We start from the raw sequence: 16778 nt of genomic DNA on the forward strand, positions 1-16778 counted from the left end.
TCCCTAGTTATTGATGAGCTACAGGCAGGAAAGGAGCAAGCATAAATAGACAAAGAAAAGGGTACATTATGGAAATATCAGGTTCAAAGTCATGGCGCGTTGTTTTACAGACAAAAAAAGGATATTTTTTACCGAGATGACTTCATTAAAGTAAATGCCTGCTACGCATGTAGCAGGCATTGGCTGCAGAGATGTCATCTCGGTGATAAATAGTCTTTTTTTTTTAACTTAGGACTTCCCGCGAACCGGATTTTGGACGCTGGGGGACCCCTGCTTTAACATGAGTCATGTTTTTTTTTCTTTCCATCATTGGTTTAGTTTTTTTATTAACTATTATTCATGGAAGAATGACGGAGAAGTCTGTGCAATATGACAGATAGGTGTTAGTTAAAGACATTACTCCAGACCAGGGGTAGGGAACCTATGGCTCTAGAGCCAGATGTGGCTCTTTTGATGACTGCATATGGCTCTCAGATAAATCCGAGCTGACACTGCTTGACACGGTAAGTAATGAATAATTCCGCTTGTAATCACAGTGTTAAAAGTAACGTTCAAAATATAAAACATTCTCGTGCATTTTAATCCATCCATCCGTTTTCCACCGCATCTGTTCAAGAAGTTACGTTGATGGTAAAAAGTTTTTTAATTATTACTGATTAGTGTGGGGCTTGCACCGACATGAGAGCCTGTTTCAGGGTTACAAAATTATTTTATTTTTCAATAAGTCTCTCAGTTGCTTTCCAGCAATTGTCTTTTTCGCTTTCGTTCTCGCTCGCACTCTTGCTCCAGCCCCGACCCCGTCGTCTCTCCTCCTGGCTGCTGCTTATAACATAGCGACATGTGATTAGATAACAAGGCCCAGGTGGGCCGTCTACGCACCTGTCGCTGATTTCGAGGCCGGTCCTGGCACACCCCGCTTTGCTGCAGGCCCGCAGGCCACACCCCCTCCACAGTTAGCTTCAGAATAACAATGTTATTACAGACAATAACAGACTTATTATACTCTCTAAATGTTTGTTTTACTTAAAAATGTACGTGATTAGTTGTGTTCAGTGTAAAAAAAATATTATATGGCTCTTACGGAAATACCTTTTAAAATATTTGGCTTCTTGGCTCTCTCAGCCAAAAAGGTTCCCGACCCCTGCTCCAGACCATACAAATGTGTATCTCTCTCCCACTAAATCATGTATTCAATGTGTAAATGGGTTTAGAGTTTAAATTAAAGCTGGAAATTTTGGCAACTTTTACACCACAATTACATCAAAATGTACCCTAAAGAATTGTTTGAAAATTGTTCCTATACTGTATGTTCCATTTTGGGGACCGTTTAGCTTATTAAATAAAATTAGCTTTATAGTCTTTTATTTTATTTTTAGTACGGTAAATTATGTGTGTTCATAGTACTCGAGATCACAACATGGACAAAAAATGTTTAACGTTTTTTTAAATACCGTTGAACAATATAGAACAATTAGTACCTGTAATATAATAACAATTGTGTAAATAATACGTTTCTGGTGGTCTATAGCCGCACATCCTATATACTTACTTGGGTTGCGTAGAGAGAAAAAATGTCAGTTGGCTTCCCTAAAATCCAGAAAACTTGCATGCCACTTAGGTTATAGAAATAACCGACGATTCACGAAATAAAGACAATAAATTATCACAGACTAATGTGCATACACACTATACATTTTGATTGAACTTATACAGTGTATGAAATATTCCAGTATATCTTCTATGGAGATCCTTCAAAGTCAATCACAACCTGTGTTGTGACAGTCGTCATCTGCCAGTTTCTGTGGTGGCGTCGCAAAATTAACACAAAAAAGTAGTGGTGCCTGATACACACTTTTCCATTGAGTACGATACCGATATCGAAGCCTTGAAAATTGTCCGCTACTGATTTGATACTAGATTGGCATATATCATGCATACATTTATTGTGTTGTGTGGAACGTAAGTAAAACCTTGATCAAGTGAAATTACTCAACACAGAACAATGATAGCTATGAAAAACAATAACCTATTTAATATTAATCGTGTAGACTAGACTTATGCTGTCTTTAAGTTGAAGTTGTGTGGTATTTGCTTTTTGGTGACACCTAGTGGCCACAATAGGTTTAGCTCATGAAACAGTTAGTTGAAATAAGCAGACACGTACTTTATTGGATAATTTCTAACTAATATGCATCTATAAATATTTAATATTTGTTTATATTGACTAATGTGCTGTTTCAGACTGCAATCTGTTCAATTAAGGATTTTCATTACATATGTATAGCTTGTGTGCCATTTGCTTAGCTGTAGCTGCTAGTTTCTAATAGCCTGTAGCCTACCATGTTTACCTTTTGCAATGACTTCACTAAAATAAAATAAAATACCAATTTTGTGTGTTTATTGAAGAATATTCAGATCTTAACTGACTGTCCAGCTTTGCACAGGCAAATGCGCTGCAGGACTGCTAGTATTGGAAGTTTTACATGCAAACTGATGCCATCAGATACCTGTTTTTTTCTGATACTAGAGTGATATCAGTATAGGATCGGGACACCCATACGAAAAAGCCAAAGAAAACACCTTACACGGATAATGCTTTAGGTGCTCATTGCCCACTAAACTGAAGTTTCAGTAGATCTTGTGATGTTTTTGTTCAACTTTATCATTTTTCTTATTTTGGGGGCTACATTGTATCTCCAATTGTGTTTTGTGCAACTGAAACGTTGTCATTGGCTTTAAAGGTATGCAAGATTCAGCATTGTTGGGAGTCCAGCCTGATAAGAAAATATACTTTAACATGTTCTGGCACAGTTTGTAAGGTGTATTTTTAGATAGCTATGTGTGTACTGTAGCTATGAGCAAAAAGCAGATTCTCTCTATCGTGACTAAATCACCTGCTGTCACACTCCCCAGTGTGAAACCTGCAACCAAACTGTCTCCGTATGCTCACACAAAAGTGGTGAGTGTGTTTTGTGTGCACTTATTTAGGGCTGTACAGTGTGAGCATTTTAGTCACATTTGCTACAAAGATACTTTTTTTCCCACAACCTAACACACTTTCGAATACAGATTTTAACTTTTTAATGATCATTTAGCTCCTAAAATAAATCTATCAAAATTTGATCAAATGAAAGTACATGTATTGCCCATCTGTGAAGCATGTTTGAAGTGAACCTACATCATAACCATGACCAAGTGGACAAGTGATAACTCTGTGTGCGCTGAAATCTGTGTGTGTCCCTCCCTCTTGCACCATGCACAGAAAGGACCGGGGATGGAGCCACTTGCTCACACACTCAGTCTTTCAACACGGAAGAAACCAGTTCTTAGTTGGAGGAACTGGTCAGCAAAAGACGTCTTTTTCACCACCTTAAAACCTGACGCAAACTGCACTGCCCGCAAGTAACTATGAGGGTCTTAGGGAAAATTGAACAACAAATCGATGATTAAAGTGACAAACTTGCCATCCAATTAATACCCTGTTTGTTGACAAGAACATACAGTCATGGAAGCACATTTAATCTATTTATTTAGCAGATTCAAAAGAGCTGCCGTCAGAGCCGACGAACTGCCCAAGCTCAAGCTTAAATGCCTGTGAAACTCAGACTGAGCGTGGACTCGCTGACATCACACGTCACTAGGAGACAGGCACCGCCTTCTAAAGGCACACACACACTGCGTTCATATATACTTTATATTAAAAGTTTCTCAACTGCATTATGCCAGTTTTTTTAAGTAGTGCATTAATTACTTTCCCTGGTAATTAATTACATTTATTAGGGATTAATTCTGTTAGTGATTCAATTACTTTTTTTGGTAAAATAACTATAATTAATGAATTTTTAAAAGTAATTTTCAGAACACAGCCTGTCACACAAAATCATGAAGCAGTTGGCAGGTTGGTGTTTCTAGATAAAATATTTGTGTGTATGTCCTATAGTAATGTTTTCCTATAAAAACACCGTTGTTAAAGGTCAGTTATTTTTATGTTGCTGCTGACGTTTTGACGTCTACTTTATTTCACATTTTGTTTCCTAAGAATTGAGCATAGCTAAAAAAAAAAAAAAATAGGCGGATTGGAAATCATATTTGACTTTTCTTATATTATTTTCAAGGCTTTTTCCTTTTTCTTATCTCAAAACACCTCTTAAAATGGGATCCTATTGCGCAAAACCTATTTTTATCACTTGTTTCTACTTGTTTTTGTGTATTTGGTGTCCCCATCAGTCTTGAACTTTTAAAATGAAGGCATGGTGCAGATATTTAGTTCTGTCAACGGATGTTTCCAATTATGGGTTAGTTAATGGGCCATACTACAAAATTACACCTGCATACCACCACGGATGCTGGCTTTTGAACTTTGCGCCTATAACAAACTGGATGGTTCTTTTCCTCTTTTGTCCAGAAGACACAACATCCACAGTTTCTAAAAACAATTTGAAATGTGGACTTGTCAGACCCCAGAACACGTTTCCACTTTGCATCCAGTCCATCTTAGATGAGCTTGGGCCCAGTAAAGCCGGCAGCGTTTTCTGGGTGTTGTTGATAAATGGCTTTCGCTTTGCATTGTAGAGTTTTAATTTGCACTTACAGGTGTATCGACTAACTGTAGTTACTGACAGTGGTTTTCTGAAGTGTTCCTGAGCGCATATGGTGATATCCTTTCTTTACACACTGATGTTGGTTTTGACGCAGTACCGCCTGAGGGATTAGAAGGTCCGTAATATCATTGCTTACGTGCAGTGATTTCTCCAGATTCTGTGAATCTTCTGATGATATTACAGACCGTAGATGGTTAATTCTCTAAATTCCTTGCAATATCGCGTTGAGAAATGTTGTTCTTAAACTGTTGGACAATTTGCTCATGCATTTGCTCACAAAGTGGTGACCCTCACCCCATCCTTGTTTGTGAATGACTGAGCATTTCATGGAAGCTGCTTTTATACCCAATCATGGCACCCACCTGTTCCCTATTAGCATGTTCACCTGTGGGATGTTCAACCTTCTCAGTCTTTTTTGCCACTTGTGCCAGCTTTTTTGAATCATGTTGCAGGCATCAAATTCCAAATGAGCTAATATTTGTAAAAAAAATAACAAAGTTAAGTGTCTTGTCTTTGCCGTCTATTCAATTGAATGTAGGTTGAAAATGATTTGCAAATCATTGTATTTTGTTTTCATTTACCATTTACACAACATGCCAACTTCACTGGTTTTGTGTTTTTTTATATCGGGATATGAGTTTTTTTTCATCCCATGACATTCTGTTTACCTACTCAGTGGCGTTGTGGTTAGAGTGTTTGCCCTGAGATCGGTAGGTTGTGAGTTCAAACCCCGGCCGGGTCATACTAAAGACTATAAAAATGGGACCCATTACCTCCCTGCTTGGTACTCAGCATCAAGGGTTGGAATTAGAGGGTACATCACCAAAATGAATCCCGGGCGCGGCCTCCGCTGCTGCTCACTGCTCCCCTCACCTCCCACGGGGTGGAACAAGGGGATGGGTCAAATGCAAATTTCACCACACTTAGTGTGTGTGTGTGTGTGTGCGTGTGCGTGTGCATGTGTGTGTGTGCGTGTGTGACTATCATTGGTACTTTACCTTTAATTTTAACTTAATATGTATGAGTGCACGTGTATACGTCGTTTGAGTGTTCATAATGAAATTATTATATTTAAGACAATTTCATATTGCTCCTAAATTTTTTCTGTGCTACAAAAAATTTTCTGTGCTACTTACTTTTAGTAGCACCAGTGCCGCCAACCACACTCACACCCCTCCCGTGAGGCACTTATGCAACCAAGGACAAAAAAACGGCAGCAGTTATTGATGCTGCTCATGGCATCTGCTTTCCTGCAATCGCTTGAGTTAGAAGGAAGCAATAATGCCAAGACAACCCTTTGCATCTCCTCATAGCAGCGACTCATTATAGCACCATGCTCTCATTGCACACGTCATTTTTTGACACTCACATTTGCTCAACATCTTTTGCATTTTTTCTATTGAAAATTATTTTTCATACTTCCTGTTTCTAGAAACAGTTGCTATGTTTGTCCTTGTTGCTACAACTCCTTCAGCAGTCACATTTTAAGCGCATGTTCTATATCGCCGTCCAGTTAAATTTAAAAGAGCATAAAAACACTGTAACTTATCATTCTTGAAACTGTTTAGCGGCCACTGTTTTGTGTTCATATTTAGCATATTTGAAAGGTGTGTGCAAACTGGCGCAGTTATGCACAAGTGGCTGCGCCGCAATCCGAATGTGGCAATCACTGCAAAACAATAGTAATTGGATTTTTTTTTATATAGTTAGACATAGACTCTATTGTCAAAAGTATTTGGCCACCTGCCTTCACTCATATGAACTTGAAGTGCCATCCAATGGAATTGTCCAAAATATTTTGGTATCCTGGAGCATTGAAAGTTCCTTTCACTGGAACTAAGGGGTCAAGCCCAACTCCTGAAAAACAACCCCACACCATAATTCCTGCTCCACCAAATTTCACACTCGGGAAAATGCAGCTGAAAATGTAACGTTCTCCTGGCAACCTCCAAACCCAGAATTGTCCATCAAATTGCCAGATGGACAAGCGTGATTCATCCTTCCAGAGAAGGTGTCTCCACTCCTCCAGAGTCCAGTGACGACGTGCTTTACACCACTGCATCCGACACTTTGCATTAGACTTGGTGATGTTTGGCTTAGATCAGGGGTCGGGAACCTTTTTGGCTGAGAGAGCCAAGAAATCCAAATATTTTAAAATGTATTTCTGTAAGAGCCATATAATATTTTTATTAACACTGAACACAACTAAATGTGTGCATTTTTCTGTAAGACCAACAGGTCTCTTATTCTTTGTAATAACATTGTTATTCTGAAGCTAACTGTGGAGGGGGTGTGGCGACAGGTGCGTAGACGGCCCACCTGTGCCTTGTTATCTAATCACCTGTCGTTCTGTTATAAGCAGCAGCCAGGAGGAAAGACGAGGTTGGGGTTGGAGCCAGAGCGCGAGCGAGAATTAAAGAGAAATACGATACAATATTGTAACCCTGAAACAGGCTCTCATGTCGGTGCTTGGTGGTCTGAAGAACCCCCAGGAGGGCAAGCCCCACACCAACCAATAATAAATAAATAACTTCTTACCATTAACGCAACTTCTTGAACAGGTGCGGTAGAAAACGGATGGATGGATTAAAAACGCATGAGAATGTTTTATATTTTAAACGTTATTTTTAACACTGTGATTACAAGTGGAATTATTCATTACTTATCGTGTTAAGCAATGTCAGCTCAGATTTATCCGAGAGCCAGATGCAGTCATCAAAAGAGCCACATCTGGCTCTAGAGCCATAGGTTCCCTACCCCTGGCTTAGATACTGCTGATCGGCTATGGAAACCCATTCCATAAAGCTCTCTGCGTACTGTACGTGGGCCAATTGGAAGGTCACATTAAGTTTGGAGCTCTGTAGCAACTGACTGTGCAGAAAGTCTTTGCACTATGCGCTTCAGCATCCGCTGACCCCTCTCTGTCAGTTTGAGTGGCCTACCACTTGGTGGCTGAGTTGCTGTTGTTCCCAAACTCTTCACTTTTCTTTTAATAAAGTTGACTTTGGAATATTTTGGAGCAAGGACATTTTTTTCACAAATGTTTGTAGAAACAGTCTCCATGCCTAAGTGCTTGATTTTATACACCCGGGCCAAGTGATTAGGACACCTGATTCTCATAATTTGAATGGGTGGCCAAATACTTTTGGCAATATAATGTATTATTAACGTATCTCCTATATGAAAAAATTCTGGCATCATGGATTTTCTTTTTTCTGGATCATTATTAGCAGTTATTGCTGGTGTTGTGCCAAAAACACCTTTAGCATGCTAGAACTCTATTCTTGATTGCGCTTTTAATTGGCCCAGAAAATGTGGCACAGATTGTAGTTGTGTGCTGCATGTTAACCAACATAGTGAAAGGCCACAGGTTGGACAGCCGTTATAGCACATACAATCTTCATTTTAACAGCGAGGTCTGCACCACTTTTCAATTGCGCACAAAGTCTTCGAAGTTCACTTGCAACACGCCCACTCATAGTACAGTACATACAACTTCATTGCTTCCGTCCATCCATTTCCTACTACTTGTCCGTCTCGGGATTGCGGGTTGGGGGATGGCTGGAGCCTATCCCAGCTGCACTAGGGCGAAAGGCACGGTACAACCTGAAGTCTCCACCTCATCACCGGGCCAAAACAGATACAATTTTATAGTTTGCACATGTTATTTAGTACAGATGTCCTGATACCATTTTTTTCTTTAAACTTTTGATAAGATAGCGATATTGGAGCTGTGAGTATTGGCCAACTCAATATTAGCACAAAACATACATACTTTTATTATTTGGTAGTGTGGAATGTAAGAAAAAGCTTGAGCAAGTGAAATTACTCCAATAGAGAATAATGGTAGGTATTAAAAACACTATTATCTATTTGACTGGACTACACTTAAGCTGTGTTTGAACTGAAGTGAAGTAGTAATGGTTTTTTGCGACATCTAGTGGCCATGATAATTCATTAAGTCCCCAATTCTCCCTTGTTTTTTTTACCTGCTTGAAGTAAAGCACGTTTTTCTAATTGGTATTCTCCAGCCTGCGGTCGCACTCACCCTATGTAAGTGTGGCAAAAGCGCTTAAGTCTGGAATGAATGCGGCCTCATTTGTTGGACGCCTTTTTCTTCCGTTGCGTGAAAATAGCAGGAAGTGGAGTTTTCCAAAGACTCGTGATCGTCATTGAAATTCATGACCTTTATAACACTTTAAATTTGAAACGACCGTATCAATCCAGGCAGTGCCTGTTACACGCATGTGTGTTGCCATGGTTATGTAGTGTGTGTATGCACGCTACAACAGCTTCTTCTCCCTGACTAGATGTGAAAAGTAATCACTGGATTAAACTTTATTTACATGTTATTATAAGCTACCTGCTGCTATTTGTCAAATCAAAAATCAAGTGACTTTATTGATAGGTGCAATATAGTGTATGTATTTTCTATTAAACAGTTACATAGTGTAATTCAATGATCACGGTCCAGATGAAATTGCTGCCTGTATAAAACATCCGTGCTACCATGATGTTGGAACATGGCCGATATACACATGGTCCCCTTCTGCTGTGGTTGCACCTACGGGACCACAATGTGCATTTTTATTTTTAATAGTAAGCTTAGAGCAGTATTATGGACCTTTTTTTGTATCATGTGATTACGTGTGATGTACACGTCGTTCAAACTGCAAATACAATACACTGTTTCACCTTTTTTGGCTGCTGACCTGACAGTATTCCAGCCTCAGAGGTGCGTAAGAACATTATTTAAGTCAATGAGCGAATACGCGGAAGGCCAAATTTTGTAAGGGTTTCTCCACCCAAAGTGCGCATCTTGGATGAAGGCGCACAGTGACCGACTCAGGCCAAGGGATAGAATGCCGCACCGGCAGAATCTGTGCAGTTCTTTACCTTTTTTCACCTAACAACATGGGACAATAGGGCCCTAAGTATTACGCCTGTGTGGCATATTGCTGCCGGATTCGATCCCTTCGTGGATGCGTCGAAATTGAACACAGCAAAGGTAAGATTTAAGGATTTATTTAACCAAAAGGGAGCTCTGAACAGAAACACTGCTGCTAACAAAAGGCAAACCAAAAACGCTAGCATGAAAGCTAGGATATACAAAATAAAACTAAACTGGCACATAGGCACATAAAAAGGAAAAACAATACATCAGCATGTGAGCTGGAATAAATAAATGCGAAGCGTGTTAGCCCGCGAGAATAATGAGGAATGCGTGTAAGCAAAGATGCAAAGCAGACGTACCGTTGTGTGTAAACAAATGACGAACCCAGACTGAACAAACAAAAGAGGAAGGCTTATATAGTGAAGGTGATTAACTGTAGCAGGTGTGCGGGACCGTGAGTAGCAGGTGAACTAATGAGTAACCATGGTGACGGACTAAACAGGAAATAAGAGGTAGAACGACGGAGTGATACAACAACTGGAAGTATAAACAATAATATGTGGTGATCCGAGTAGCGGATCGCAACACTAAGTTAAGGTCATGACGCAGTAAGTTGAATCATGCGGACACATTTGTTACTGGATACTTTTGTAATGCGCTTCTGCCTTGGAGAATATAATCATTATGCAACTATAACAATATGATACGTGTTTACATTGACACATTTTATTTTAAAGTTAGAGTTAAAGTACCAACGATAGTCACACACACACTAGGTGTGGTGAAATGTGTCCTCTGCATTTGACCCATCCCCTTGTTCACCTCCTGGGAGGTGAGGGGAGCAGTGTGCTGCAGCTGTGGCCACGCCCGTGAATCATTTTTGGTGATTTAACCCCCAATTCCAACCCTTGATGCTGAGTGCCAAGCACGGAAGTAATGTGTCCCATTTTTATAGTCTTTGGTATGACTCGGCCGGGGTTTGAACTCACAACCTACCGATCTCAGGGTGGACACTGCAATGTTGCTAATTTAAAGGTTACAAATGTGTCACTTGTGTGCTATTCTGTGCTCAGTTATGTAGCTGCTAGCCTACCACGTTTACTTTTTGTAAATGACTTCTATAAAATAGAAGAAAAGACCAACCTTGTGTGCTTATTGGAGGAATTTTAGATATTAACTGGCTGTCCAGCTCTGCACAAGTAAACACGCTGCAGGACTGCTTGTATCGGCGCCTATATTTCACTTTTGAGCGACATTTCAGGATGAAGCTAAAGTGCACAATGACGTTTTACAGGTGAACCTAATATGACCCTGCGATTAGGTGGCGACTTGTCCAGGGTGTACACTGCCTTCCACCTGAATGCAGCTTACATAGGCTCCAGCTCCCCCTGCGACCCAGAAAGGGACAAGCGGTAGAAAAATGGATGAATGGATGGACCTAATATGACCGTCTCTAAACCTTTAAATGTTCAGTCTATCCATATGTTATTTGTACTTTCTGTAAGCAGCTGAACAGCAAAATCCACTACAGGCATTGTAGTAATGTGGGCAGACAAGAGTTTTAAGATATCTTAAATGCAGCATCTACTGTGTGGTGGGAATATATCAGTGTGGTAATAAATATATCACTGTCAATTGCGTGATGTGGAAAACTTATAGAAGGACTGTCTGCATTTGCAACATTTGTACTTTACTCCCATCTAGTGGACATGCATTGCATCCCCACATTTTAATGGAGAATGTCCAGTACATTAGAATGTTTACAAAGTTGGCATTTACAAAGATACACCATATTTTGTTTTATTGTTTTTAACTCATTTGCATTGTGTCGTTTAACCAGGAGATGAGCTCATGCGCTGTGTGGACCTGTACAACCAGTCCCAGTCCAAATGGTTTGAGGAAATGGTTACCACTAGTCTGGTGAGTTACTACATGCCTTGGTAGTGTTTGCAAGAAAGATGTTTTCTTTTGATCTACTGCTGTTTATATCATGCAATGGAACATAAGTAATGTATGATAAGACACAAGTTAAACAACTTTTTGCAAGCAGATTGTGTACTGGACCATACAGTACTATAACGAGATGAGCTGGTATAGAAGCACTGTGAAAAAAAACAATACACACGTTGACCCCAAATAAAAATGGGCCAATAAAGACAAGCTTAGCATGACCATTCTGTCTTCTGCAGGAGTTAGAGCGACTGGAGGTGGAGCGGGTGGAGATGATCCGGCAGCACCTGTGTCAGTACACCACTTTACGACATGAGACGGACATGTTCAATCAAAGTGTAAGTACATTCAAGATAGAACTTTGTTTACATCATTGAATTCTTTAATTTTTCTTTTATGATGCTTTTATGATAGGGTAATGTTGTCCATTCATCCACAACATGGAAACTGACAATTAGTGCACAATGAGGAAGTGTGTACGGTGTTGGAAAAAAACATTCACTTAAGCAGCACATTTTTTGCATGCCAACAAAGTAAGCATGCCTGATATAGAACGGGCAGACGTAAAAACAAGTCCACTTTTCCAAAAGACACTCGCTAGATGCTATGGCTTTGCCATAGACATGCTACTGATTACCATTAGCAATTTTACATGGCGATTTCAACACTTCCAAATTTGGTTATAAAAATTACAACTTAAATGCACGTTACAATCAAACAGCTGGTGTACTTAGTAGTAACACTTTTTAGGGAACAACATAAGACCAGACTAGCACAGTCACTTCATGGCAAAGACTACTTCCTAGTGCGGCAACACTTCGTAGTCCCGAGTCGTGTACAGAGAGAGTATGGGCAACTAAGCAAGAGGTGCCATGTTTGCTACCAAGGACATGTGTGGCTCTGCCCGGATGCGTGCAATTGAGTCGTTCTGACGTGGTTACCCTGACGAAATAAACCAAAATAATACGTCTAAATATACTCCGGTCAGGTTCAAACACTGATGACATCTATTAAACAGACAAGAAGCAAGGAATCATGCAGAGACAGAGTTCAATTTGGCTCAAATGAGGAGAGACATTTTTTGGGCTGTACTCTAGTTGCAGATCCGAAGTACGCTCTAAATTCAAGCCCACGTGCTTCCTTTATTCATTTGGGAGGTCCCTGGTTACATCACTGAAGCTGCCGCTTAAGGAAGGGGGAAATCAAATCGGTTAACAGTTAGACACAAAATATGACTATTAATAAAATACAGAAAAGCTGCAATGCTGAAGCAAAGTTTTTGTCAGGCAAAGTTTATTTATTACTGTTACTGAGTGAGATATACAACATTTCCCATGTGTCCCTCGCACAACACACTGTTGTCAATCATTGGCATTTCTTGGCCAGCCTTTACTTTCCATAATTCTCTTTGATGCAAATGCTTCCTGCATTTTTGGCGAGTTGAGCGTCCCCGTGCCGCACAACAGGGCATGTTTACGCGGCAAACAAATCTTCAATTAAAAGAAATGTCTATTGTGTAAGGGCTGTGCCGTGGCTCCAAACTGGTGTCCAACCGTTCTGAAGTCATGTGAGGGGCTCCTGACCAGTCATGTGGGACAGGAAGTCCCAAGTGAAGAAAAAATAAATATATATATATATATATATATATGGGCTTCACGGTGGAAGAGGGGTTAGTGCGTCTGCCTCACAATACGAAGGTCCTGCAGTCCTGGGGTCAAATCCAGGCTCGGGATCTTTCTGTGTGGAGTTTGCATGTTCTCCGCGTGAATGCGTGGGTTCCCTCCGGGTACTCCGGCTTTCTCCCACCTCCAAAGACATGCACCTGGGGATAGGTTGATTGGCAACACTAAATTGGCCCTAGTGTGTGAATGTGAGTGTGAATGTTGTCTGTCTATCTGTGTTGGCCCTGCGATGAGGTGGCGACTTGTCCAGGGTGTACCCTGCCTTCCGCCCGATTGTAGCTGAGATAGGCGCCAGCGCCCCCCGCAACCCCAAAAGGGAATAAGCGGTAGAAAATGGATGGATGGATGGATATATATATATATATATATATATATATATATATATATATACATATATATATATATATATATTTTTTTTTTAAATATATATATATATATATATGGGCTTCAATTTAAACAAATATACCTACAGTAGTTGTGTGGTAAAATTTAGAAAGTAATGTATTTGTCGGGCTTCACGGTGGTAGAGGGGTTAGTGCGTCTGCCTCACAATACGAAGGTCCTGAGTAGCCAGGGTTCAATACCGAGCTCGGGATTTTTCTGTGTGGAGTTAGCATGTTCTCCCCGTGACTGCATGGGTTCCCTCCGGGTACTCTGGCTTCCTCCCACTTCCAAAGACATGCACCTGGGGATAGGTTGATTGGCAACACTAAATTGGCCCTAGTGTGTGAATGTGAGTGTGAATGTTGTCTGTCTATCTGTGTTGGCCCTGCCATGAGGTGGCGACTTGTCCAGGGTGTACGCCGCCTTCCGCCCGATTGTAGCTGAGATAGGCACCAGCGCCCCCCACGACCCCAAAGGGGAATTACCGGTAGAAGATGGATGGATATATATATATATATATATATATATATATATATATATATATATATATATATATATATATATATATATTTTTTTTTTTGCATTATTATTTTTTTAAATCTGTCCTTTCTAATCCATTTTCTACCACGTGTCATGCTCGTTGTCTCCTGGCCGCTCAGGCAAATCATATTGTCTAAATATGCATTTGTCACGTTATTGCTGTAAAAATGCATTTTAGACATTATATATATATATATATATATATATATATATACATATACACATACACACACAGAGCCCGGCCCCCAACGTGGCCCCTGAGTCAGAGAGTTTGGGGATCCCTGATTTAGGAGATGGTCTGAAGTCTGTACAGTACTGTCATCTAATGTCTGGCAATCGCAACTGCACACAAGGTCTGCTATTATAAAACTTGCAAATGAGACTTAGAAATGTAAAAAGAAAACACGATATAACAACTGGAAAGTACAGTAATTATAATCGGCTAATTAAAATTACATAAAAAATAGATTTCATTATTCAACAGTTAACATTTTTTAGCACTGAACATTGGTGCCGGCGTCGATTGCTAGGTACCAATAACTGGTGTGGTATCAGTTGAAATGTGAAAAGTACACATCCCTAGATATGACTCATATGTTGTTGCAAATTGTGACCTTGTTATACGTGAACTTTGACCTATTCAGGCTCCCCCTAAAGGTAAAAGAGCATTATCATTAAAAACAAATCACCTGACAACCAACTTGACCTTCTATAAATCCACCCAGAATTAGGACAATCAACATTTAGCGTTGGTGCTCATTTAAGAGCGTGAGAGATGAAGGAATGAAAATGGCCCAATAAGAACACGCAGTACAGAAAGTCAATGAATGAATAACGGAGTGTTACATCTGTCCGTGTCCAGACGATGGAGCCAGTGGACCAGCTGCTGCAATGCGTGGATCCGACCAAAGACCGAGCACTGTGGGTGAAGGAGAACAAGACGGGAGAAGTCCGGCCTGTGGACATTGAGATCTAAACTACTGTGGAGAGGACAAGGCCTTCATATCTTGCACACTGACTTTGAAGACAACATGTCTTCCCGGACGTGGATCTGCATGTTGCGTCACTACAGCAGCCATCATCCACTTAATGACTCCTGGAACAAAAAGGTGATCTTTCACCTCCGGGTGAGATCCTGCTGAGGATGATAATGTCTCTTCTGGGCTGAGATTTACACAACAACCAACTAAATAGACAAAAGGACATTTGTGTATCTTGAGCTGCGTAAATCTGCCGTTTGTTGTGCTTCTGCGCTGTGTGGACATTCTGACTTCAGACGCAAAACATTTGATCAAATGCTGCTAAGCAAAGTGCATTATTACCTTAAAGTATTGCATAACTGTGTAACTTTTATTCCACATTTATTACAGGTACACATGCGGTAATAATGGCTGCAGCAATTAACCACACAACTCTTTCAATGAAGTTTTGACCTATGAGCGTGATTTATTTTTATAAAAGACTTTATAGCCACTATCACAACGATCATTATGAGACATAATATACAGTGATGCCTAAAAACTTATCTTATTTTTTTTTCCCTCGATTCCAGACATAATCAAATTCCTTTAATTAAACACAAAAAAATTCCATTTTAGTGAGTAAACAATAACTTGATATAAAAAATATGAAATTGTCTTAAAGGCCTCTGGATAAGACGTTATCTCAGGGTTAGGTGAAAAAGGTATTAAGTAAAAAGGCAGTCCATAAACGTGTTAATTTTAGTTGGTAAAAAAAATATCTACATATATAAAGTAAATGAAAAGTGCAATGGTTAAGTTGTGGTCAAAAAAAATCATTCCAAAACCTATTGAATATTATGTGTTCAATTTGTACTTTAAAACAAAGAAATCCATGTATTGCAAGGTATGTAGCCAGGTCTGTAAATGTGCGCTGTTTAATGAGCAGATTAATATATTTTTGGGAGAATGACTTTGTTTGATTAGCCAAGTGTCAATATGGTGCAATAAAAAGTTACGCAAAAAAGTTTAAGGGAACACTTTCAATTGTTCATTTTTTTGTTGCAGTTCTTGAACAAATACACTGGAAGTGTTTTTAGGGGTTAATTATGCAAGTTTGATATGCAATCTTAAGGCGATGTGAAATTAGGGATAGAACCCACAAAAATGTTTTTTTTGTAAAGTTATTTTTACTTTTTTTCTTTTAATTCACAAAAATGTCAGTTTAGTGATTCATGGGATCTGAACATTATTGACTCCTTTATAAATGCCTCCGTCTTACTGATCATAGGCATAGTGGTCTACTGTACTTTGGTGTATCAATATCTCAGCCTCCAATGTTTTTAAACCGCCAAATAGTTGGGACTGAGTCAACGGCACCCTGCTGGTTGTGTCTATGTAGTGCACTTACAGTAAGAAGGGGAGTTACTGTACATGGCCCCATTCATCACAGTGTACCTGACACATGAAACATGACGAATTGGGGGTTTGCACTATCCACTTTATCCGTCAGATGGCTGTGGAATGTTGAATATCCAAAAATTTGTTTTGTGGCAATTCCAACACAGCGTAAGTGGCTATGTAGAGTGGCGCTTTCCATAATTTTCACCAGACTGCATTGCAATACAAATTAATTTTTGTAAAAAGGCTAAAAAGAAAGTTCTACATATATTTAAAGAGAAAGCTCTGTGTTATTTCATATCAATATTATACTTCATTAATATTATGTCATACAACAATAAAGCATTCCAACATTTCAGCTTTTTCC

The 16778-nt window shown here is 39.7% G+C and overlaps 1 protein-coding gene across 10 annotated transcripts in view; it reads left to right on the top strand.

Moving 5' to 3' along the window:
* LOC133557865 (growth arrest-specific protein 7-like) overlaps nt 1-16769 on the top strand; it is a 168887-nt gene extending 152118 nt beyond the window's left edge. For all 10 annotated transcript variants that reach the window (XM_061908743.1, XM_061908746.1, XM_061908741.1 and 7 more), the window contains 3 exons: nt 11336-11415; nt 11685-11783; nt 14914-16769. In XM_061908743.1, the coding sequence (XP_061764727.1) occupies nt 11336-11415; nt 11685-11783; nt 14914-15027 (293 nt within the window). In that variant the 3' untranslated portion in view covers nt 15028-16769. The remainder of the gene's footprint in view (nt 1-11335; nt 11416-11684; nt 11784-14913) is intronic.
* Nucleotides 16770-16778: the final 9 nt, after the last annotated feature.

Source organism: Nerophis ophidion, linkage group LG08, assembly GCF_033978795.1.
Source record: "Nerophis ophidion isolate RoL-2023_Sa linkage group LG08, RoL_Noph_v1.0, whole genome shotgun sequence".
NCBI lineage: Eukaryota > Metazoa > Chordata > Actinopteri > Syngnathiformes > Syngnathidae > Nerophis > Nerophis ophidion.